At 44.5% G+C, this 22,969-nt stretch overlaps 1 protein-coding gene across 2 annotated transcripts in view; it reads left to right on the plus strand.

The window, feature by feature from the left end:
- Window positions 1-22,969, plus strand: part of SUFU (SUFU negative regulator of hedgehog signaling) — a 100,139-nt gene that overhangs the window by 50,252 nt on the left and 26,918 nt on the right. Inside the window, exons 4-8 of one of the 2 annotated variants that reach the window (XM_067300183.1) lie at window positions 2,195-2,337; window positions 4,747-4,832; window positions 7,006-7,078; window positions 11,816-11,972; window positions 13,474-13,585. In XM_067300183.1, the coding sequence (XP_067156284.1) occupies window positions 2,195-2,337; window positions 4,747-4,832; window positions 7,006-7,078; window positions 11,816-11,972; window positions 13,474-13,585 (571 nt within the window). The remainder of the gene's footprint in view (window positions 1-2,194; window positions 2,338-4,746; window positions 4,833-7,005; window positions 7,079-11,815; window positions 11,973-13,473; window positions 13,586-22,969) is intronic. The other variant, XM_067300184.1, reaches the window with a different exon arrangement.

A 22,969-nucleotide genomic window follows, 5' to 3' on the forward strand; every position in this document is an offset into this window, starting at 1 on the left:
CTGTGACTGAGAAGCTTTTATCATTTAAAAAAAAATTAATCGGCCACATTTTGGTTAACCTGGAAAATATCAGCAAGATCTCTTGCAAAATTGTAAGTGTTGTTTATTTCTTTAATCAAATTCTGATGTAAGAAAACTTTTAAATCAAGTTTTTCATTTATGTCTGCCTATATGTCCAACTTTGAAAGTAGAGAGTGCAAGAGCTATGTGCTGAACCACTCCTTCCAGTCACAGAGCTTGAAAGCGTGTAATTTATTGTACATAATGGTAACCTCTTTTTTCTAAGCAGCTTGCACTTGCTGATTTCTCTCTTTCCTAGTTCTAACTAAGGAAAACATTCCCTTCCTTATCACAACACTTCTACTCCATGCCTTGTTCTTCAGGCCAAGTTGCTTACAGTGTTGGGAGTTTATTTTAATTCTTACTTTGTCTAATGAGCTCTCCAAGAAATACATCTGCAGAAATATGTATGAATGTTCAAATAAACACCAATGGGGACACCTGGTGGAGACACTACGAGTTGCCCACAACACCCTGAATTAAAGTCATGAACATGTAACCATGAATTAGCTATCAGTGTGATGATCTTTAAGCATTTTTAACCACAGCAATTGCAAGATAACTCTGGTTAGCTTAGCACTCTGCCACTGATGGCTCATTTGAAGCATCCTGCACTTGCTGCTGGCCAAGAGTACGTGCACGGAGTTGTCACAGTGCTGGTGAACAATGACTGGTGCGTAAGCACCCGCTTCCCAGTTTCTGTTGTTACTTAATGTGACTGGGGACAAAGCTGCAATTGCTGACAAATGCTAATTCTCTTTTGCTGCTGCAGAAGCTGCCCATGCCCAATTCAAGAATTCTCAGATAAGCACTATGGATACTTGCTTAAGAGATGTCCTGTTCACAGATGTATTTGGAAGGTAGCTGGGAAGGTTAGGTGAAAAGCCAGGAAGATGTCTGCTCATAGCTGAGAGGCAGAGGAGAAGCCAGACCAGACAGCACCCTGTCTTTGAATGGTTCCTGCTCTATGTCACATGAGATACCCCAGTCTCAAGTGCCCAGTTCATCCCTGGGGCACCACACCTACATTAGAGGGCAGAATTTGGTTTCTAGGCTGTTTATTTGTATGTACTATAAAAACTCTATTCAGAATGGGACAAGCACAAGACCAAGTGCGAGGCAATCAAATGGGCAGCATTTTTGTACATGTGCTCTTGGAACTGTGTACAAGTGGCCCCTGCTTTAACTGGAGAGAAAATGCTCATGGTTGATTGTTTCACTTCTAGTTGTTCAGAAAACAAGCATTACCCTTCCTTGTGACAAGGCAGCAACATATGAATGGGTTCTGGTGTGCCTTCTGGCAGGCACCAGCTACTGAGCATGGGACTCTCTGTTTTCTTTCTCTTTCTAAGCAGGAGAGGAGGAGAAGAAAAATTCTTATGGTCATGAAGAAAGAATAATAATTTCTGGCCGTTTGTTTTGATGCAGTCCATTCTGACATAGAGTGAAATTTATATAGCCTACTGGTTTTCTCATTGTTTGGGAAAGAAGGAATATATTAATTATAATTCTGTACCAGAGCTGCCAGACAATTGGAAGAGAAAGTGACTTTGACTTAGACTGTCACAAGTTGGGCAGCAAACTGTGGATTTTTATTAGATATAACAGAGTATTATTTGTGTTTAATTCGCATTTCAGAATGTTTTCTCTGTGGCAAATCAGAGTTGCAAATTAAGTATGAACTGCTGTTCCATAAGCATCCAGTATGGCCAGCTGACTATCTATGCCCTCGCACAAAATGAGAATAATAATAAATGAGAGACTAATTTTATTTGTTTGTATTCCTGTGTTGGGATTAATATCAAAACCAGCGCACTATTTTTTTGCTACAGGACTGTGACTCAAGATCAGGCAGTTTTAAATTTGGTGCTTGAATTCAGATGCCTCAACCAGATGCTTTTCCTTCCTCAGGATTGGGTGCTCCAGCTGTCTGACACTCAGCAGAGCTGGCTAGAGGCAGTCACTTTGAATAGCAGCAAGGGACTGTCCGGGGCCTGACCAGAGGTCCCTGTCTGACAGTGGCCAAGAGTAGATGCTTACAGAAGGAATATGAGACCTGAACAAGTCCCTGGTTTATTCTTCCAGCTTCTGGCAGATTGTAATCACTAAATATTTTTTATTTTCCTCCTTGCAGAAAACACCTTCTGTAGCGGTGACCATGTATCGTGGCACAGCCCTTTGGACAACAGTGAATCTAGAATCCAGCATATGTTGTTGACAGAAGACCCGCAGATGCAGCCAGTGCAAACTCCTTTTGGGGTTGTTACTTTCCTACAGGTACGGCACAGTAGCGGGGGCTCTGATGGTCACCTCTTGGTTATGGAGTGGAGCTGACATTACATTTTATTTAGTTTTGATAAATAACATGGTCTTTCAGGACTTGCTGTCAAATGCTTATTCCCCTGTTTTCCACTTTTCTTCCTGCTTTGATTACAATGGATCTCATCCTTGAGTCATTCCTTTGGTGGTGTTCAGTAAGGATGTTACTGGTAATGAGCCATGGCACGCACAGTTTTCGTGGTAGAGGCCTGTCTGATGGAGAGAAGTTTGACACCCTGAAACAGACCCAGAGTTGAATGTTGCATATTACTGCTCTGAAATTTCAAAAACCAACATAGGGAAAAAGACTCAGAGAAACAGTTTTTAAAAGATTATTCAGAGCTAAATTCAAATTCATGCTAGGGCAGTATTAATAAGTGATCCAGTGGTTTGAGGTCCAGGCAGAGAGGTGCTTGGAGTAGGACTCAGACTTGCTTTCGCATCATTTAATGGCTGAACTATAGCCTGTAGCATTGGCACAAGGATTCTTTAGAGTCTGAGTGAATTCACCTGTATTGATCTACTGTTTAAGAAAGGTTCAGGTTTGCTTTGCAGAAGAAACATTAAAAAAATCCCTTGCCTGTTAACCCCACATCTGGAGCTGTTTAGGCCAACTGCTGATTTCTCCCTGCCCCATGAAAAAGCTTCTTTGATGTGGGAAGATGCAAGTATCTGTATTTTACAATTTAAGCTTCAGGTTGCTCCCATTTGTCCCTGGCTCTGGTTGCAACAAGTGATTATGAGCAGGAGTGAGGGGAAGCTCCGTTATCACAGACCTGCACAAGGCAACTGCCATGCAGGGGAAGAGGCTTTTCTGAATCTTCTGGCGTGCCCGAAAGCCTGTGCTTTATCAACAGGAAAGAGAGAGATGTGGGTTAATCAGTAAAAGGTGAGTTGTGGGGTCTGGAAGCAGAGAGAGAAAGCAAAGCTAAGCAGGGCAATTCCTGGCTGGCCCCCAGTGAGTGCTGCGTTAGTCCCCATCTCTTCTTTAGTGCCCAGCTGTTCCGGATTGAAGGACAGTCAACTTGTTGCATCCTGAGGCTCTTGGCCTCTCATCATCTTCACAGCGCATACGGTTGACTTATTTTTCCGCTTTGTTTGTTTGTTTGCTCGTTGTTATGGATTTATTTTGACCCATGAGGATAAATGATTGCAAAAAGAAAGGAGCGAACACAAAATAATTTCCTGTTTAGAGTCTTGCTGTTTGTATGTAATTAGTGAGTAAAGGCCCAGGGAGGGATGTGCTGAAGTGAGGGTGATTCAGGCTGTTTGCTGAGGAAGCCTCGTGGATGGGTGGGGTGAAGTGTCGGTTCCAAGGGCTGGGTCCTGAGAAAGAGCTCTCTGCAAGGGACAGGCGGCAGGGTGTGCAGGACTAGGTGCATGCTAATGTTGATGGTTTTCCACACAGATCTCTATCAGTGCAGATATACGCTTGTAGCAAAGGCACATCAAGCACTTCTGCTTACTGCTCTTCAGAATTTAGTTTCCAGTTTTCTTTTCTGATAAAGCACTAGCTGCACAAATTTTGACCAAAAATTCAATGTTGTTGCAAAAGGCTTAGGCTCTTGAGAGAGAAAATAAAAAATAATTTCTCATCCCAAGGGGTGAATCATTGTTCTCCAAGGCACAAGCCAGCAGTTGGTGGATCAGGAAGAAACTGCCTTTCTCTATCAACTAAAGAGTGTTTTGCCCCTTCGTTTGAGGTGGCTATCTCAGCTGCTGTGAGAGGGACATCTGGTATTGCTCAGTGTGGCAGTTCCCACCCTGAAAGGCAAACACATCCTGCCTTGGACAGGAAGGTAGATGTCTGCAGTTGCCTGCAGTGAAGAGTGGGTTATGTGATGTGTAAGCAACTCTGTAGTGCTGGATAAGATTTAACCAGTCAGCAAACTGAATTGGTCAAGGATTTATAAGCACCAAAGCATTCCTTTGTGGCAGTAGGTCCTTTGCCTAATTGAAGTTGCTGACGTAGTGTCGCATTTGCTCCTAGCAATTGGCTAACAGAGCGTGTGCTCAGACCCTAACGTGCGCTGCCTTGGTCTGTCTTGTGTTGACTGAAGTGCAGGAATGGCCTAGTGGATCTTTGGTAAACTCTGATTTTTCACCGGGCCCTTCTCATAGTTAAATCCACATGCTCCATGCAAGATCTGAATGTTACATGCCTGGGCCACCTTACGTGATGTGGGCAGAGGGTATAAGGAGCTGAAGAATCTCTCTGTTGTCTCAAGCTCCATTCTGATATAGTTAGTTTAAAAGAATGGTGCTTCCCTGTATCTCCAGTTTGATCTAGGAGCACATGGCACATTTTCTCTATGGTTCTTGCACTGTTTCCATGCTATTTAGTATCTCTGGTTTTATTTATTCCAGATCGTTGGGGTTTGCACTGAGGAACTGCATGCTGCTCAGCAGTGGAATGGGCAAGGGATCTTGGAACTGCTTCGGACTGTGCCTGTGTAAGTGTTGCTTAGTTTGTACAGCCCCATATAGAATAGAGAAAACTGTCTGAAAGCTTGTACAGCCCCGTATAGTAGTGCATTCTGAGAGAGAACAATTAAGTTGTGTGGGTTTTTTTATTAACAGTATTTAACTTGTTGATGAAACTTATTTAATCTTGTGCTTTAGCAGGAGATGGGAATTCATTGCAATTCTTTTCTCATGTGCAGACACTTAGATGGCAAATGAATGCATGTGAAAGTCAACATGTTCTGGGTGGAACAGAATGACCTCTTGAAAGCTTAATTTCCTTCCTGTTGTGCATGCAGCATTTTCTCATTGGTTCTTCCTGGGAGAAGCAGGGTAACTGTTACTGGTTGTCCTCTCTATGTAGTCCATAATAAAGAAGGTGGAAGGTCTGACTTAAAAAGCCTAGTAAAGCTTGGATATTGTCTGAAAGTGAGAAAATCATGGCAAACTCGAGGAGGAGGAGTGTTCATGCTAGTGAAGTTCGTTCTGTTATTTCTCCATTGTAATGTTGGATCAAGGAGGAGAAAGACTTCAAATGTTACATGATATGTTGATGCCTTATTTGCTGCCAGGGTTGCAGCTAAACCTTTTTTTGCTTGCAGGTGTTTTGTTTGAATGTTTTCCTCTCCTATTTAGAGGAGGTTATTGCAGTATGATAGTAGCTCGAAAAATTTTAAATAAAATGGTTTTGAGCATGTGCTCCTCAGCACCATAGCCCACTCTCTGGTCCCACAGTGGACTTTTATTTCAGCCTTGTTTTTTTTTTTTGTTGTTGTTGTTGTTGTTGTTGTTGTTGTTGTTGTTGTTGTTGTTGTTGAGAGAGAGTCCAGCCTTTGCTTCTGGTTTTCTTGAACTTCTCAAATTTCTTCTGAATCTTTCTCCTCTAAGGCACAAGTGCAGATAGTTCATGAGGATGCCCTAGAGAAGAGAGAAGCTGTGCAGCTGCAAACTTTGTTTCTGGGACCTCAAGGCAATAAACACTGCCTGCAGCCTCTCTGGTTCCTCTTAAGTCTATGCAGATTTGCTACCCTCCTCACTGTGTTCTCCTGTTCTGTTTTGGGGAAAGTACTGCTTTTGTGCTGTGGTACAAGCACCTTTCCAAGGGTAAAATGAAACCCAAATATGCTGCAAACTACTGAGCTGCTGATGTGGTGTCAGGGTGAAAGTCTCTTGCATCCCAGGCGAGGAACTGAAGCAGGTGGCACCTCTGCAGTTAACAATTAACAGCTTCCAAAGTGATGTGAAAAAAGAGTGGCTATCAATGCATCTGAGGAGTTATAAAATATTAACTTTAAATGCTCTGACTGCAAGTGCTTTAAGAGACTGTAACACAGATAAGGCCAGAGGAGGGGGCTTTTGACTGCAATAACGAAGTATTTAACGTAAAAGTGAAATTTTTATGGCAATTCCAGAAGACTTCAATCAGATTTTATTTCAAATGAAAAGCACCCTCTAAAACTGATTTCTGCAGTTTGTGTGCATTGTAACCTAAATTAAAGTCCTGAGTTTGTCTTCTTAGTAATGTTTTCTATCACCTTTGTTAGGAAACATCTTGACCCTTCCAACTTTTACTGCTAATGAAAACAGATTTTTCTGAACCATCTGAGCACGCAGCCATTAAGTACCAACCAGGCAAAACGTCTGTTGTGAGGATATTAATCAAAGCAATAAGCTTTTCATGGTACTGAACATGACTGCTGATATCAGCAGAAAGCAAAGCCCCATTGGGACCCTGCTGCATCTTTAGATGTGTAATGGAGGTAGTAAATCTCGGCCCCAGGCCTTGCTTGCCTTTCCTAGGCCCAGGTTGTGCTGGACTTCTCTGTCCCAATTCAGAGTTGCCTACTAAGAATAAAATGCAGTTCAGTCTTGTAGGAGTGAGAGGGTCCACCCAGGGGATAGCCTGAGCCGATCTTGACTGTGTTGCAAGACTTGGTGGTGCCAGGCACTAGGCAGATAACAGTCAGGGCATGGATGGCTTTCGTTATGTAAAAATGTAAAGGCTAAATGGGTGCTATGGGATATATATGTGGCGTGGAGGGGCTTCTAGGCTTTTTTAAAACTGTCTTGTTCCTCCTCCAAGTACAGGTCCACCCTGGGGACTCCATCTGGAGAGTACTAGATAAAGTCCTTGTTTGGTTCATTACCTTTCTTTCTTTGTAGAGCTGGCGGCCCGTGGTTAATAACAGATATGCGAAGAGGAGAGACAATATTTGAGATTGACCCACATCTGCAAGTATGTCTTTAGTTAATAAAATGTCATGTCTTCTGTAGTAGCCAGGAGAAATTGGTTTAATGGTATTAACGCAGTTCTATTACTTTCTGTAAACATACTGTGATCTTCCCAACGTGTTTGCAATTATCCCAGAGCTGTCTTAAGACTCCTTTTGCCCTCTCAGAGGTGGTTCTGATGTTCAGGCTTGCACATGTCTAGGCCCAGGTGCATGGCAGCTCTAGGAAAAAAATTTAGAGAAGGGGGACCAGGAGAGCAGTCTCATACATGAGACAAATTAGTAAGACTTGGCTTGCTTGTTTTGGAAAGGAGGGGGGAAAAAAGAAGATATAAGCATATAGAATCGTACATGATTGAGAGAAGATAGATCAGGAACTTGCTTCTTCATTTTATATGCAAATATAAGGAGATATGACATGCAGAAAATTCAAAACCTACTAAAGTAATATTTTTTCACAGATATGACAGTGTAACTTATTCCTCTAGGAAGTCACTTGAGGCCAAGTAGTTTAATCTGAAAAAGAATGGGAAGCCAAGAGTATCTCATACAGTTATCATTAATAATGCATTCAGGAAGATATATTAAACTTTCTGCTTCAGAGTTCAAATTAATTTCTAAAGTTAAAAGATAAGAATAGGACCTGTATGGGAGCAGGGGGAGGTTACCGTCCCATGGCCTACGGCTGATTTACATGTTTGACAGACAGTTCTGCATCCCTGCAGCAGAGACACGATACTGAAGTAGATGGGTCCCAAGCAAATCCAGTGTCATGCTGACCTTGTTTCAGTGAATCACTGAGAATTTTCCTTTAACAGAGAATTTACAGCTTAGCCTGGTAGGGCATGTGCATATGTGCACGTTTTATACAAGCTATTGCATTTGCTTATGGCCTGTGTGTCTGTATCTGATTAGCCTTAGTTGCCTCACAAGATTTTTTGTTTTGAAAGCTTAATAATAAAGCCAAATTCTACTTTTACTGTTTTTAGGGATTCATTCATCTAAAATAACAACCCCAATCTGAGAGAGAAAAAAATGTTCCACAAATGTCCCACAGTGTGGGTGCTAATACATCTAAGTTTTTTTTAATTTTCAGGCTCTTGCAAATTTTGCCCGTGTGCCCTCTCCCCTCCTGGAGGGTGTTTGTCTGTTCTCTACGCACTGGTGATTCCTAATGATAACAGGGTTTTCTTCAATTTACTGTAAATGAAAAGTAGCTCAGCTTACTGGAATCTGAGTCAGCCAAGGCAAGTTAAGGCAAGTAGAAAAGTACTTCTCCCTCACTAGTGTGTCCTGCCACTGAAGGCTGTTATGTCTGTGGTCTTTCCGGACTTCCTCACGTCGAAAACATTCCTGTTTCTGTTCTCTCTTGCCCTTCTCGCAGTGAGTATGTGCAGGTTTGTGTGTGCCTCCTTTCTGCTGCGCGGCCACCGAAGGCAGACTGTGAGGCAGACCCAGGGCAGAAGCTTCTTCTGCGGTGCCGAGTCCCGGGAAGAGGCTCTGTGAAGTGCCAGGAGCAAGGCTGTGCCAGCCCGGGTTCAGCCCTCGTTGCGGGCCTTCCGCCCTGAATTAGGGGGCAAAGGATAAAGTGGCTTTCACGCAGTTTTTTCTTAGTGGTGTTACTGGGTGCCCGTGAGCTGAAAGGCACCACTGGAGGATAGGTGGAGGCGAGGGAGGGAGAAGGGAGAGAAAACGGATAACTTTCCAGGGAGCCGGCGCGCACGTTGCCTGCCTGGGAAGCGGGCAGAGCTTGTTTTGAGACTGCATTGTTTCTTGTGGGAATTGGTCGAGGCCTAAGCCCAGCCCTGGCAGCAGCAGCTGTACTTTCTGTTCGAAGTCGCTGAGAACGGCTCCCAACTAAGACGTCATCCCAGGATGTCAGCAATTAACGCTGTGGCAACGCTGGCTGGTTTCTGTTCGGCCAGGCTTCCCTGTAGGCTATTCAGATTTCCCTGGCAGGACTGTCAAACAGTCCCCCTTGGGCCCTAGCTCTGCACTGATTCTCAGTGCTTTGCTTCTGTCTTAGCAGATAGAAGAGAATAAAGCCGATTTGAATTTCCTGAGTTGTGGTTGCTGCTCTGCGGGTCACGCTGCAGTGCTCTGGCTCATTTAGAAAGGGATCAATGACTTAGAAGAGCCTCAGAGCATCCCTCCCACATGCTGAGAGGAAAATGGGACAGAAACATCCTTTCTTTGAGGAAGGAAAAAGCTGAACCTCCTTTGCCCTGGGCTCCTCCAGCCTCCTGCTCAGGCGGCCCTTTCGGGGAGGAAGAACGGCCCCTTGGACCAGGCACATCTTTACTGGCCAAAGATGGGGTAACACTGTGCATCACCCTAACTGAGAGCCTGTGGGGTTTTTCTGTTTTTTTCCCCCCCTCCTTTTAGCATCAACACTTGCAAATGTTATAAAACAGGCATGCAAATTAGGCTGCCTTAGGCCAGCTCATTTCCATCAGTTCCCCCTTGATCTCCAAGAGATGCCAACAGAGTAGCACTTCTTCCCCTAAGGAAGTGCTCTGCAAACCAGCTGAGATGCAGATGATGAGCTACAGAGCCTTTCCCCTTCCCTTAGCTTCTGTGTCCCGTCTGGGGGCACTAACTGTGTCTGAGCGGGGCCCCTGGCTGTGCTCATGGAGAAGCGCTTCCCATGACAGCCTTTGTCCAGCTGGAGGCCGCGGGGCCCTCTGGGCTCTTCTTCTACCTCCTCAAGGGCAAGTTTGGCTCTCCCGTGCTTCCCTAGTCACTGGAATGAAAAATAAGCATGCTGGCAAGCCAAAGCTCCCTATCCTCGCACCAGCTAATTTCGGTCCTCACAGAGCACTGTGGGAGCTCCCTAAGGGGCCACGTGGTAGAGCATCATTTGCGTATGTAGGATCGGATGTATTTTTTTTCACAACTTCTATTTCTGGGCGGAACAGCTCATTTTATATTTAGGATATAACAAAAGAAAATTACTGCGGATTTATTTCTCAGATTCTTCCATTACTTTTTCCCAGAAGCCAGTTTTCCATGACACTGGAGGAAGATGCCGGCATGTGGTAGCTGCCTTCCAGGGAGAGAAGCAGCAGGAAGGCAGTTTCTTGAGTGCTTCAGTCTATCTAAGCCAGGATTGCTGTGGTCCTACCCTTAGCTGCAGGCTTCTGCATGATGCCGTGGGCCAGGGAGACAGTTCAGGGAGGTGATCCAGCTGAAAAAAAAAACATTTGGCTTGGGGGAAGGAGTAGGAGCACATGGGGGAGGGTGGGACTGCAGCCACTGTGAATTAGATCAGCTTAAACTGCAGCGCAACCACACCCCAAGTCCTTGTGCTTATCTCTGAGCTGCTCAAATCCTCTCTTGAATGGTCGCAAGAACAGGCAATGCTCTGTATAGGGTACAGCGTATTTAGCTGGGCAGGGGGAGGAGTGCATGAGGGTTTTAGTATGGAAACTGCTTCTTAGGGAGCAGAGCACTGAATGCTCCCACGGTCTCTTGACTTCAGTGGCAAGGTCAAACCGGAGGGTAGGAATAATGAGCGAGATCGGCTCCTGTTGTGTGTAACACGCAGAGAACTGCTCTGCTCTTCCCTCAAATCTTCAAAGTCTGCCTTGCGTCCTGCGGAAGTTATCACATATTTTGAGGTGACCCAGATGTATGTAGTGAGATGGAGATCTTGCTAGTGCCACTGATTGGTACTAGAAGTGACACTCCTTCTGAAGAGGGGAAAATGAGCCTGATTTATTCAGTGCCAGCTGAGAGGTAACAGCGTTAAGAGCAGCCCTTCCCCTCTGTAACTCAGCTCTAAGTTTGTCCAGCTCAACATTACCCCCTTGTGGGAAATAGGTGGAAATTCAGACTAATGCCTGTTCCCATTAGCAGGGAGGAGTCCTTTGGAAGTTTTGGCTGCAGCTTAAGGCAGAGGCTTGCTGGCAGCAAATGCATGTGTCCTTGAAAAAAATGCCTGGTGTCTAAGACTATCCAGCTGCATGCTGTTTGTGTGCAACACCTTCCTAGATCCAAACAGTGGTTACATGCTTGGAAATCCCAACTTGCAAGGGATGGAGTTTGTGTATTTGGCCAATAGAGAAAGCTGTGCAAAAGCTTTGACATCTGCACACAGATCTTATGTCTCCCTTGCACATTTGTACTTGACTGAACACACCAACATATTGAAAAGCAGTAGTTGTCTGGTCGGTTTGCAAATAATGAACTCTTGTGAAGAGTGAGCCACTCTGTGAGCTATTTTTATTCTGGGACTCCTTGGTAAGCTTGGAAAGGGATCTTACATTTAGTTATTCAAGAGTCTATCACTGACATAAAACAGGTAGACTGCCAAGCTGTGCTTCATAGAGGAGCATACGCTGTAGTGTCATAAATGCTTCAAGTTGGTGTAAGCTGGAGCTGACACTGAACAAAGCAGCCCTGCATGCGCCAGGCCACTCATTTCCACCTCTGTCTTTCCCTGCTTTGTGCCAGCAATGACCATGCAATGAAACAGTGGAGATGGGATAGGAATTCAAACCAACCTGCTACCAAAAAATGGTTTGGTCCAGTTCAGATCAGCTCCCTAACTTAGCTCAATGTGCAACCACCCGTAGCGGGCTGATCAGGATGGCGGTGCAGAGAGTGGAAACGGGCGGCAGAGGAGGGACACGTAAGGGCTGCTGAAGGCAGCTGAGCTGATGCTGCCCTAGAGCCGGAGGGCTTCCAGCTCACATCCAAGCCACACCCAAAAAAGTCTTGGGGTTTTGGATCTTTTCAAGCAGGAGAGAGTCGACAAAGGAATTGAGACAGATGGCTCAAACCTGAGCGGCGTGAGTGCCAAGTGTGCCTGGGATGATCTCAGCCGGCCCCCAGAGGATGATGAAGACAGCAGGAGCATTTGCATTGGAAGCCAGCCACGGCGGCTGTCCGGGAAAGGTGAGAAGTCCTGCGCTGGCCTTTGGGCCCGCTCTCTGGTGGGTCTGGGCAGCGGGCTGAGAGTCATGCATCACCGTGGGATGCATAACAACCACCCCATTTACGGGAAGGCTCAGTGTGTCTCAGGGGGGTGGAATGAATTTTGGTATGGCCTCTTCAAGGCAGATGGGAGGGGTAGGGGGAGAGAGAGAGAAATCTTTGCATTGTTTTGTCTGAATTTATCTTCCAGTTTTTAGGCTATTCCTAATCTAAATCTCCAAAGTTAGAGAGCTCTGGTTGAAACCAGGACCTTAAGTACCTGCAAGGTGGAGCAACTGCATTTTTCCAGGCCATGTTTCCTTTTTAACATTGTCACTTCCCTGGTGTCAAGTTGGACTGACACTGCATGTTGCTGTAGCTGAACTCAAGTGATACTTGCAAATACGTAACTCTGGAAAGAAGAAATTGAGTACAGTGGAGTTCCCCTTTACAGTGAGGTGCCATCTCAGGCTGCAGATGTCACAGCCATTAAGCACACTTGAAATTACGCATGTTAGCTTTCAAACTGGTCAAGTAATGTAAAATTTAAGGGTTTGAGATTTCCAGAAATTAATGATGGTTTCCATAGGAATGATATCTTGCTTGTTTTTTGATTCCATAGTTAAAAAATAAATAAATAAATGCATGTAACAGTCCATCTGGCTTCTGCACAAATATTTTGAACTGCAATGGATCTAAAAAGACTACACACTGTTCTCCCCAAGCCCCACAAATGAAAAGCCTGAGACAGATCTACACAGTGATATTTGCCCGTCCTTCAGATGATTCTGAAATAGCTTGGATATTTTGTTCTGCACCTGATTCTCACATTTCTCAAAAAAGACGAGAAAATGTCTAAGAAAGCTGGGGTATGAACATCCTTTTAAAGTATTTGGCCACTAGGCATTACAGGAAAACGAAGAAGTAGAAAGACTGCATTCGAACTGCATAATTTGCAGTTTATTTTCAAATGTCAGCTTGAGGATGAAGCTTACCCTGCATAAAATTCCTTTCTCTTGTGGATATTTTTGTAAATTAATTGACAGATTTGCAAAGCCAAGTGCAGAAACTCAGGGACCCTCTTGCACTAATTTGGTAAAGGAACAAACTCCTGTTATGCCTACTCCCATCACGAAAGCTGAAAGTGTCAGGAGGTTCTGCGAGAGCTGCAGAAGCAGCAAACACCTCATTTATGAAAGGAATACAAAACTACTCAGAATTTTCTCATCAGGAGGGTGTAGTGCAAAAGTTCCAGCTGTCCTTGCCTGACATAACATAGCAGCCCAAAACAACAGTGAAATAACTTCTAAGCTGCAAGAAGAGTCATTAGGAATTCAGCCTTGTTTTATCCCTTGATTTCTTTCTGAAGGGGAAGAGTTTGGATGAAGCACACGATAGAAACAGGCCGTTTAGGAAAAGCTGACACCTTCCTGTGTGATGCTTCTGGGGACAATAAATCACATTAAACAAATTCTCTTTGCAGATACGGAGCAAATCAGGGAGACTTTGCGGAGAGGGCTTGAGATTAACAGCAAACCTGTTCTACCTCCAATAAATGCACAAAGACAGAATGGGTTGAACCATGACCGAGCACCGTAAGTTTAATTCTGCACTCTCAGATGACAGGAGAAGGAAGACTAAAGACCTCAGAGTGAAAAACAAAGTTAAAGCTGGGTGGGAAAAAGACTTGACAGGGGAGAGGAAAGATAACAGCAAATACTTGCAAAGTGTAAGAATAGAGGGAAAAGAGTTGCTCAGGCTGGGTTAATAGGCTAATACTTAGGAGGGCAGATGTTGAGACTGATGTTGGGCAAACCTTGCTAATGCAGAGTGGCTCTGACTGTGTCCTAGGGGACTTGCTGCTCACAGTGCGGTGTTTGAGGTCAGACTGGACCGAGCCCTGTAAAATGTACTGGGTCAAACAGTGCCGTACTATCCAGAGAGCTAGGTGGAATAGAGCAGTGTTTGATATTTTTGCCCGAGTATTTTGTTTTCAAACTCATAATTACAAACCTTTTGGTTAAAATATTGTGGAGTGTTTTTTTTTGTTTTACTTTTTTAAGAAAAGGTGACTTTGATCTTGTCTAGCTCAAGTAGGCAAGTACTGGCACTAATCATATGCCAATACCACCCTGGTATCTTTTTGTCTACAGACTATAAATGGAGTAAAGTGGGACTAGGTGGCCCTGTAGATCTTGCCTCATTTGTAATTTTTGTCTTTGGTGAATCTATAGGCAATCACTTGCGTTCTCAGCCATTTGCTGTGTCTGCACTTCAGTTCTGTGGGTTTTTCCCCCTTCCCATCTTAGGCTATGTTTCAGTTACTAGTAAAATCTATTCCCATCAATTATAATGTTTTCATCTAAATCTGAAGAAATCTAAACCTAAAGAAAATGCATGTGTCTCTGCTGCATTCTTTCATCTTGGTGTTTCTTTTGGTTTCCTAGTCTCCCATGAACACTTGAGCTTTCTTGTTCAAAGAGTAAAGATCATCAGGCTCCTTCCTGGAGTGCCAGGCAGGCCCAGCATCCTGCTCGGTTTCAGTTCCTCTGTTTCATTCTTGATTCAAGCATTCTATGAGAAAAATATTCCTGGTGCTTGGTTAGGACCCTGATGTTTGTTCTTGTTCCTTTTTTTGTGTAACTTCTGATTTGGCTGACTTATGAATATTTTTGAGTTACCAAGTCCTTTGGGGAAGTATTATGTCAATTGCTGATGCAATGTACTAGTAAATAATGTGAGGTAGTGGTATTTTTCAAAAACATCTCAAATGGCCTTATTACTGCTTTAAGAATAATCTTATTTTTGCTATGTAATAATTGTATGGAGCTGGATTCTGACCTGACTCAGATTCTAAGTGGTATTTCTCCGCCTAAAGGTTGGTCCCACTGGAAAAATAAAATGGTACTGTGTGGTGTGCAAGAATCACACCCAGCCTTAGAAGGCTGAGGAGTATTGAACAGGGTTTCTCAGGGATGCTGGGCTCCTGCATGAATCTGCATACCCATTAAAAGCCCTGTGTTCACAGTGGTTTGGGGCAACCAGAAATATTTGGGGTGCTCATCAGGGCAGGGAGGCAGCTGCTGGGTAAGCTTTACTGCTGGGAGGCAGTCTTTGCTCAGATAAGAAAGCTTTATATTATCCAGGGTAAGGTAAACAGAGATATGCTCGAGATGGAGTGCTGAAATGTTAGCAGAGGTCAGAGATGGAACACACAAATATTTACCTGTGTTTTTAACGGTTCTGAGACAGAGAGGAAGGTAGGTCAAATTTGGAGCTTCGTATCTGTGTAGTGCCCTTTGTAGCAAATCTGTCCTACCTGTAGCAGCTGGGCACCCACCTTCCCTGAAGCTTTAATAGTAGGAATGGCAGGTTCCCAGTGTTTGTCTCCTAGAAGATCAATACATTGCTCTGAGGTCTATGGTTACCACTGTGGAAACTGATAGTTAGCCTGTTTCTCCATAATAGCAATTCAGTTAAGGAAAGGGAGTTACCAGACTGCTGTGTCTTGCCTGCAGTAAGTCTGGTGATAGCATCTGAGCAATAGAAGAGGTCTCAACTTAAACAGCAGTGTTTCCTGACACCTCCTTCCTCCGTACTTACTAACTAGTCAGAGTTTGGAAAAGGTCTTTTTCTTCTTTGTACAGTTGCTTTTTTTTCCCCTGATTCACACAGCAGATATAATGGAATTTGTTCAACAGCATGTCCTTACTGGGAGGAGTGGCTTGTGCTGGGAAGCGGTGTTTACTTGCAACCTCTAACTAACTTGTAGTTAAATCCGGCCTGATTGTTACCCTTGCTGTGGCTAACACTTACCAGTCCATGTTTTTTCCAGCCCAGTGTGGTATACACAGAGCAAAAGAGAATGATGAGCAAAGTTGGACAGCCTGCTGCTTGGTACATGAGCATGGTTTGGTGTTTCTCATCTCCCACTGCTGTAGAGGGAAGTAACTTAGAAGTTCAGCTTTTGAATGTAGTAGTGTATCTACATCCACAGTGCCTACAGGTACCTGTAGAGGCAAAGGCTAAGATATGAAAGGCACAAAACCTAGTATGGATATAGTGATTTTTGTAGGACTTGTAGGTGGGTGCCTGAGATGGAGGACAACTCTGCACATAGGTCTTGTCTTTTGGGTACTGTCTTTGCTTGGGCCTGGTAGAGCTGGGACTCTGTTCTGGCCTTCAGTGTAAATCTTGTGTAATCTAAGGCAAGTCATTTAGCTATTGAGCCTCAGTTCTGAATCTATAAAAATGGGACTAATAACAATGTCATCTTCTTGAGGCACCACAAGGATAAATATGTTAACGATTACGAGGTGCTGGCTGATGGGAGCCAGGCTTGTGTGTAATCATATCCTGCACTGTACACATCAGACCATAAAATATCAAACCCGTGGTTCATTGCAAGGGCCCTGTGAGTAACTGATGCATTAGGGGCTTCTCAGGAACTTCACAGAAGTGTTCTGTCGGGCCATGGCAAGTTGCTCCAAATCTGCTTTGCATAGGAAGCACTGCAGAACCCCAGGCCATCAAGTTTGCACCCAGCTGACGTTAGGACGTTCAGGTCTGACACAGGCTCTAATGGCTTCATGCAGAAGAGGAATGTGCTGTTTATTTACCATAGATTTGCAGCCACTGACTGCTTTCCTAGTAGCTCTCTTCCCTTTCTTTTATCCTAGCGCTGCCACCCACCCACAGTAATCTGTCAGGGTTTAGAGTAGACAACCTGTTCTGCATTCAGTGTCACAAAGTAACACCAGAAACACTCAAACTTTCTAATATTTATTTGTATAAAATTGTGGGGATCCATATAGACTTCCCTGTTTTTATGCAGTTACCATTTCAGCACTTATACAAAAGCCTCTGTTTGTTTGGTTGGTTGCAGATAGGGCTTAATTCAGTATTTTGGCTCCAGCAAAGCACATACTTGCATGTTAAGCATGCATATTACCAGTTGTTCGCTGTCCCAGAGTCCTAAAAAAGTTCCTTTGAGAAAAAGCTGGTTTCTGTCAAAACTCTGTTGGGCAGCTGAGCACTTTGATTCATTAGTGTTATTACTGTAGACTGTGTAGCCCTTTTTCTCCTAAGGATATGAATAAAAGCACTCTTAATGCTTGAAACTGCATTGGACATCTGTTTCTCAAAATGACTGTTAGCTCAGTTCATAAGCAGCCTTAAACCAGTTCGTATGCATTAAACAAAAGAACATGTAAATTAATCTTTGGAAACATGACTAATCATTTTGACCATAGGTAGCATAATACTCTTGATTACTACTTGGAAAAATGAGGTGTGTATGAATAGAAATGTACTTTATAGCAGCACATTATTTATTTTTTAGGACCCATCAGCTTGGTAGGTGCTATTCAGTCAGACAAAAACAGAAGGCTCCCAGTCTCCTGAACTGTGCAGATTCTGCCCCTGTTGGATACTGTTAGCTGTTATCAATAGGGAAAGTCTAGATGTCAGACTAAACACTGCTGCTGCTAAGATCTCAGTGGGCCGGGGACTCCAGATGTCAAAGATCAGTGACACTTGTGGAGTCTTGCTTAGTTCCCTGTTTAATTTCTTGATGTAATAAATTCTGGGGCTGAGTCTTTAATTGTCCCCAGCAATTAGTTCTCTGCTCTCCTGTGAGGTAGGTAAGCAGTATCTCCACTTCTGAGATGAGGACAGAGGAGTTAATTTGCCACAGTTGCAGTGAGAGCCAGAATTGGGATAGGGGAAGAATTCTAGACCTTTTCCACCCCTCAAAGGTCCCCTTGATCACACAGCGTTGCTGAAAGTGATGTTTTTCTGCCCCTTGGCTGACTCGGGCAGCTCTACTGCTCCTGTCTGCTGAGCCACAGAATAGAAACCTAGAGCTAGCAAACTGCATTACTGCATGAGTTGAAGGTAGAATTATCAGTAATTGCTACACTTCATTGAGCCAGGATTCAAGTAATGCCCACCCACATCCCCAGTGTCTCAGGTGACGTTTGAGTAGTAAAGAAAGGTCTCCCAAGCCTGTGTTACTTTGACAAAACACAATGCTTATCCAGCTTCTCTTTATCGTTTATATCTCTCCCTCTTCTTAAAAAGGATGAAGCAGTGTGGTTCAACAGGCAGCTCACACACAGTTCCCATATTTCTGTCTGGGATTTCCCAGATGACAGTGCGCATGAAGGTCCCCCAGGATCAGTGGTGAGCCGCTCACGCACAGTGGTCATTTGTGCAGGAACCCAGGACATGCCCAAATATCTAAGATCTCATCTGCATTCAATTTCCAGGCAGAAGAACAGGTTAAGTCTAGAGAACCCTGAACATATGGTAGCTCTGTGCCCGTGTGCTTAATTCTATCCAGCCCTGAACAATTTCCAGCTGTGTAGGGAAATATAAGCAGGTTCCTGGCAAATAGGCCAGGGAACAACCCTCCGGCAGGTGGGGCTGGCAGGACTGTCCTGGATGTGGCCTTTTGGTGCACTGCACACTGAGCATCTCAGGTTGTTGCCCTTCCTGTGTGGGAAAAGAGAGAAGTTGTGTCACTCCAGAAGTCCTCCTGGGATAACCCCAGACTGGCATCTAGTCTGCTCTAGTGCCAAGTTAGTAGTGGATGAATAACAGCACTACCGCTTGCAGGACTGGAGTCCACTCTGTGTAGTTCCTTTTACTTGATAAATAGGGCATGCTGATTTTTTTTCTTTCAGTAAATGCTTTGCGTAGCATTAGGTTAATGCAAATTAACAAGCTCCATCTGAGGAACATTTTTGAGGAAGCTCTTATGGTAATAGTGCAGGCGAGTCTGCACTTTGCTTCTTCCAGTTGCACTAGGTTTTGATTGCTGCTTTACTTGGGTGGAGGGAAACTGTTGTCTGTGTAGCTGGTTTCCTGTCTTCAGTTCTTGGAGGCAAACTTTTACATAAAGGGGAGCGTTTCAGTGTTCTCTGAAATTGTCTAGTTCTGGCTAGACTTTCCGATTCTGCAACCACTAAGCAGTAAGTTTCCAATCCAGTCCTGCTTATTTAGGCATACTCTCTCATCGAGACGCCATTCAGTGGTGTCTTGCTTGAGTGAGGAATGCTGTACGGGGGGAGGCAATATACTTCAGGGAGTGTCTCTCGGCATGAGGCTGAGTGCCGGGTGACAAGCCAGCGAACTAGGAAAGCAAATGTCTGGAAAACCAGTGTCGGTAGAAGTGCAGAGTGGTCACCATGCTAAGCTGCACTTCTGCATAGCTTTCCCCATCTGAGAATCCAAAAGTGCTTTGCAAACATTGACTTAATCCTTGCAGCACCCCTGCGTGGAAAAATGTCTCAGCTGGACAGACAGGGAACCTGATGCATAAAGGAGTTGTTTGACTTTGCCCATGAGTCTGCAGGGTGCCAGTGGCACAGCTTAAATCCCTCGATCCCAGTTCAGCTGTAGGTCTGGAACAGTCTGGCCCCTGCAAACACTGGAAAGCTGCATAATAACTACTGTCAAAGGGATATGTGAGTGGCAAGAAGATTGTTGCTGCTGGCATTGTCCTTGGAGCTCCTCTGTGCCAGGAAGTACACACAGTACATTTTTGCTGTCCGGTTTAACCAGGACGATGAGCACCCAGATCTGAGCACTCGAGCTAGCTTTGCCTGAGCGTGATCACAGCAGGATCTGTGTAACAGTGTCTGCCCCATTTCTGCACTTGCCTCTGTGTGTCTCTGATGTGCCCTATAAGTCTGTGTGCCAAGGTGCTGCAGGGCTCTTTCCCACAACTGCTGGTTTGCCCTTCAGGGGAAGCTGTGGGAAAGATACAGGAAGATTGCTGGCACTTAAGTGATCTTTGACTGTATCTTCACTAAGGAATAAGGAAGTTTGAAATAGCCAGAGTTGCAGGGGGGGAAGACAAGTGGGCCAACATCTCTCTCTCTGCTGTGTAAGCTGGCACTAATTATTTGCATTTGCCAGCTCCTGGCACAGGGTTTTGTTCCTGGGAAGCAAGCAGTGACTGTAACTCAGGACAGAGGGGCAGTGGGCACCCACTCCTACAGAGTCCCTCTTGTGAACAGCTTCCAACAGCTTCTCCTCTGTGATTTCGGTACCTGGGAGGTAATTTGGAAATGCAGAGAAATCGTTCTCCGTGTCGGTGACAGAGCTTGGAAGGGAATTGAAGTCTGGTTCAGTAACAGATCCATGTTATCAAGCACTCTTGATCATAAAGCAAAATGCAAATGCAAGAATAAATAAGACCAGATTTCTTAATCCGATCAACCTGGTTATTCTTGAATCCCACAAAATAACTGCCATCGGGACTGCTTGAAAAGAGGCTGCCATAAACATGACTTATAAGGAGGGGACATACAAATTTTGCGCAACCCGGTGATTGCATTGGCGATTTTCCAGGATCCCCAAGGGCTGCTGCTAATTGGCATAAAATTAAGCAGGTTGCAGCCACCCTCATCCTTAATGCAAAGAGAGGGCCCTGAGGAGAGGCTACAGGTTCCAGCGTGTGGCTGCACCCATCAAGAAGGAGCACAGCGCACCGGGACGTGTAGTCTCCTCAGGCCCTTCCTCCCTGTTGACCAGAGGTCTGGGGAGGCTGCAGTCCACGTTTGACCACCCCTCTCACAGAAATCTTGCTTAAAAAGTCAAATATGATTTTGGTTAAGTTCAGGGGCTGTTAGTCTTCATTCACAAGATTTAAAACAAAACTAACAAACATCATTTCCTCCCTCTCCCCTCCACCCAGCAGCAGACTACTGGTAGAAACTGAAGCTGGAAAAAATAGTTGAAAGTCAGCTAAAGTCACCTTGGTAACTGCAGCAATACACTTGCCCAGAACAGGAGACATCAAACCCAACTACAAACAGCTTTAAAGAAACAAAAAGAATGTAATCATCTAAAGAATTAATCTGACAACTGCCCACGTTTACACCTCCCACAAGCTCCCAATCAGAGGGAAATGCGCTTTAATCTCCTCCAACTCCCCTCCAGTTTCACAAAACACTAGATGTGCAGTCCTTAAACTGGGGCATTTCCGGCATGCTGCTTCCATTTAAATCTACAGCCTTTCCTAATGCAGCAGCCCTGGCTTTTGCAGACTTGTTTTTTCTGGACACTGAGAAACATGAATTTTTTGTGTGGGTTGGATGAAGCATTAAATCTGGAATAGACAAAGTTTGCAACATTTTACATGGTAGTCAGCTAGATCTTAGTCATAACAAATAAAACTCCACCAGTTTTTGCTGCTGATTTATTTGGTGATGGGGTGGAGGAAGCAAAGGCTTAGGGGTAACTGACAGTCGTAAAATCAGAGATGTTAGTCTTAGAAAGCAAGCTTTTTCTAAATTTCCTTCTAAAGCTGAAAACTACAAGCTGTGGATGGCAGAATGTGTTATGACAGGAGCTTTTTATTAGTAACACTCTAGAAGTCCCACCGACCCTTCATCTGGGCCATCACCCTTTGGAAGTGTCTGTGTAGAAGGATTTCCATTTCCGGTGAAAGAATTTTAATGGGTCTTACAGAGTCCCTGTGTCATGATACGTGTTCCAGAGCCTGAAAGTCAGGGCCACTTTGTGACCTTCCTCGTGCACCTTCCAACTGAGCATCTCTGAGCACTTTACCAACTTTAAGCCTGTTAACATCCTTCACTCTGAAAACAGCTTAGGTGTTTTGCTCTGTTTTATTTTCATCAATTTACATGCCTCGGGATATAAAAGTAGTGGAGAAAGCAGTCCTCTCTGTGGATAGTGTGGGCCACCTTCTTTGCCTCAGCCACCACATGGATCCAACCAGTAGCCCACAAACTGGATTTGGGCAATGGGATGCTCATCTCCCGCTCTCTACCTTTGCACCACAGAGAGCATGCCTGAGGGACGCTTGCAAAACTGCAGCAGGGCTCTTGCAAAACCACAGAACAAAGTGCTGTAGGGTCCCTTGCTGGGGAGGTGGGACTAGTCACCTCGGCTCCAAGGCTGAGATTGCAATTTCCATCAAGGCAGCAAAGTGGATGCTACAGCCTGACTCTAAGTAGAGAGCACTGTGACCTCTTGATATGTTGTGTCCAATCCACAACATGTCCAGAAGGGCCCAACACACAAAACTCTTGTTTAGAAAGGTGTAGCTGAGATAGAAGGTTATTTGGTTTCTGCTGTCACAGTTTCACCCTTAACTTCATGTAGCTGAAATTGTATGAGCTCCACCAAAGTGAAACAAGAAACACAGAGACCGTGACTATTTTGGAAAAGTTTTGTGGAAAGGTTTAATAATTTCATGTCATTCAAAGTATTAACTACCATTTTGCTTCACTCCTTCACCTTTTTGACAGCAGGGCTGGTTACTTATTAATGTGAAGTCATAATTATTGACAGCCTTAAAGTCATGACAGTTCCATTTGATAGTTATACATTAGTCAACATCATCTCTTGAGCATGTAATGACAAACAGAATTTGCTGTTTTTAATAAGACTTAGAAAGCTTTGCCCCTTGCCTCCAGAATATTGTCGTCATTCCTATTATTGCATTAGCAACCGGAGGCTGTTTCCCCTCAGGACTGCGGCCCCATTGTGCTAGCAGCTGTACTGGCGAGCACGGGGGAAATCTGGAAACCCACCTTCTGCTCAGAGTTTGGAGCCCAGGATTTTAGGGAACTGTCCTCTGAAACGTGAAACTACAGCACTCATCGCCTGGGAAGCAGTGTTAGGGGACGTGCCCAGCACGCTTAGCCAATCGAGGTGAGAAGGACACGGTCTCTTGTCTGTAGCAATAACATTGCTGTATAACTCTTGATCTGCTCCGGGGTACGTAAACTCTGGAACTGCATTTAATGAGTGCAAGCTTATGGCCTGCATGAAAATCATGCGTTGCTAATGGCTGACCCTTTTGGTGGGGATTGATAATGAATGATTGGAAGCGGTAGACCACAGGCTGACTTTCCCACAGCTCACTGTGTATATAAGATCTGATAAGGAAGTTCAAGCAAAGCTTAGCTTAAGGTCAACTGATCATTAATCAACTGTGCACT

This window comes from Apteryx mantelli, chromosome 7, assembly GCF_036417845.1.
Source record: "Apteryx mantelli isolate bAptMan1 chromosome 7, bAptMan1.hap1, whole genome shotgun sequence".
NCBI lineage: Eukaryota > Metazoa > Chordata > Aves > Apterygiformes > Apterygidae > Apteryx > Apteryx mantelli.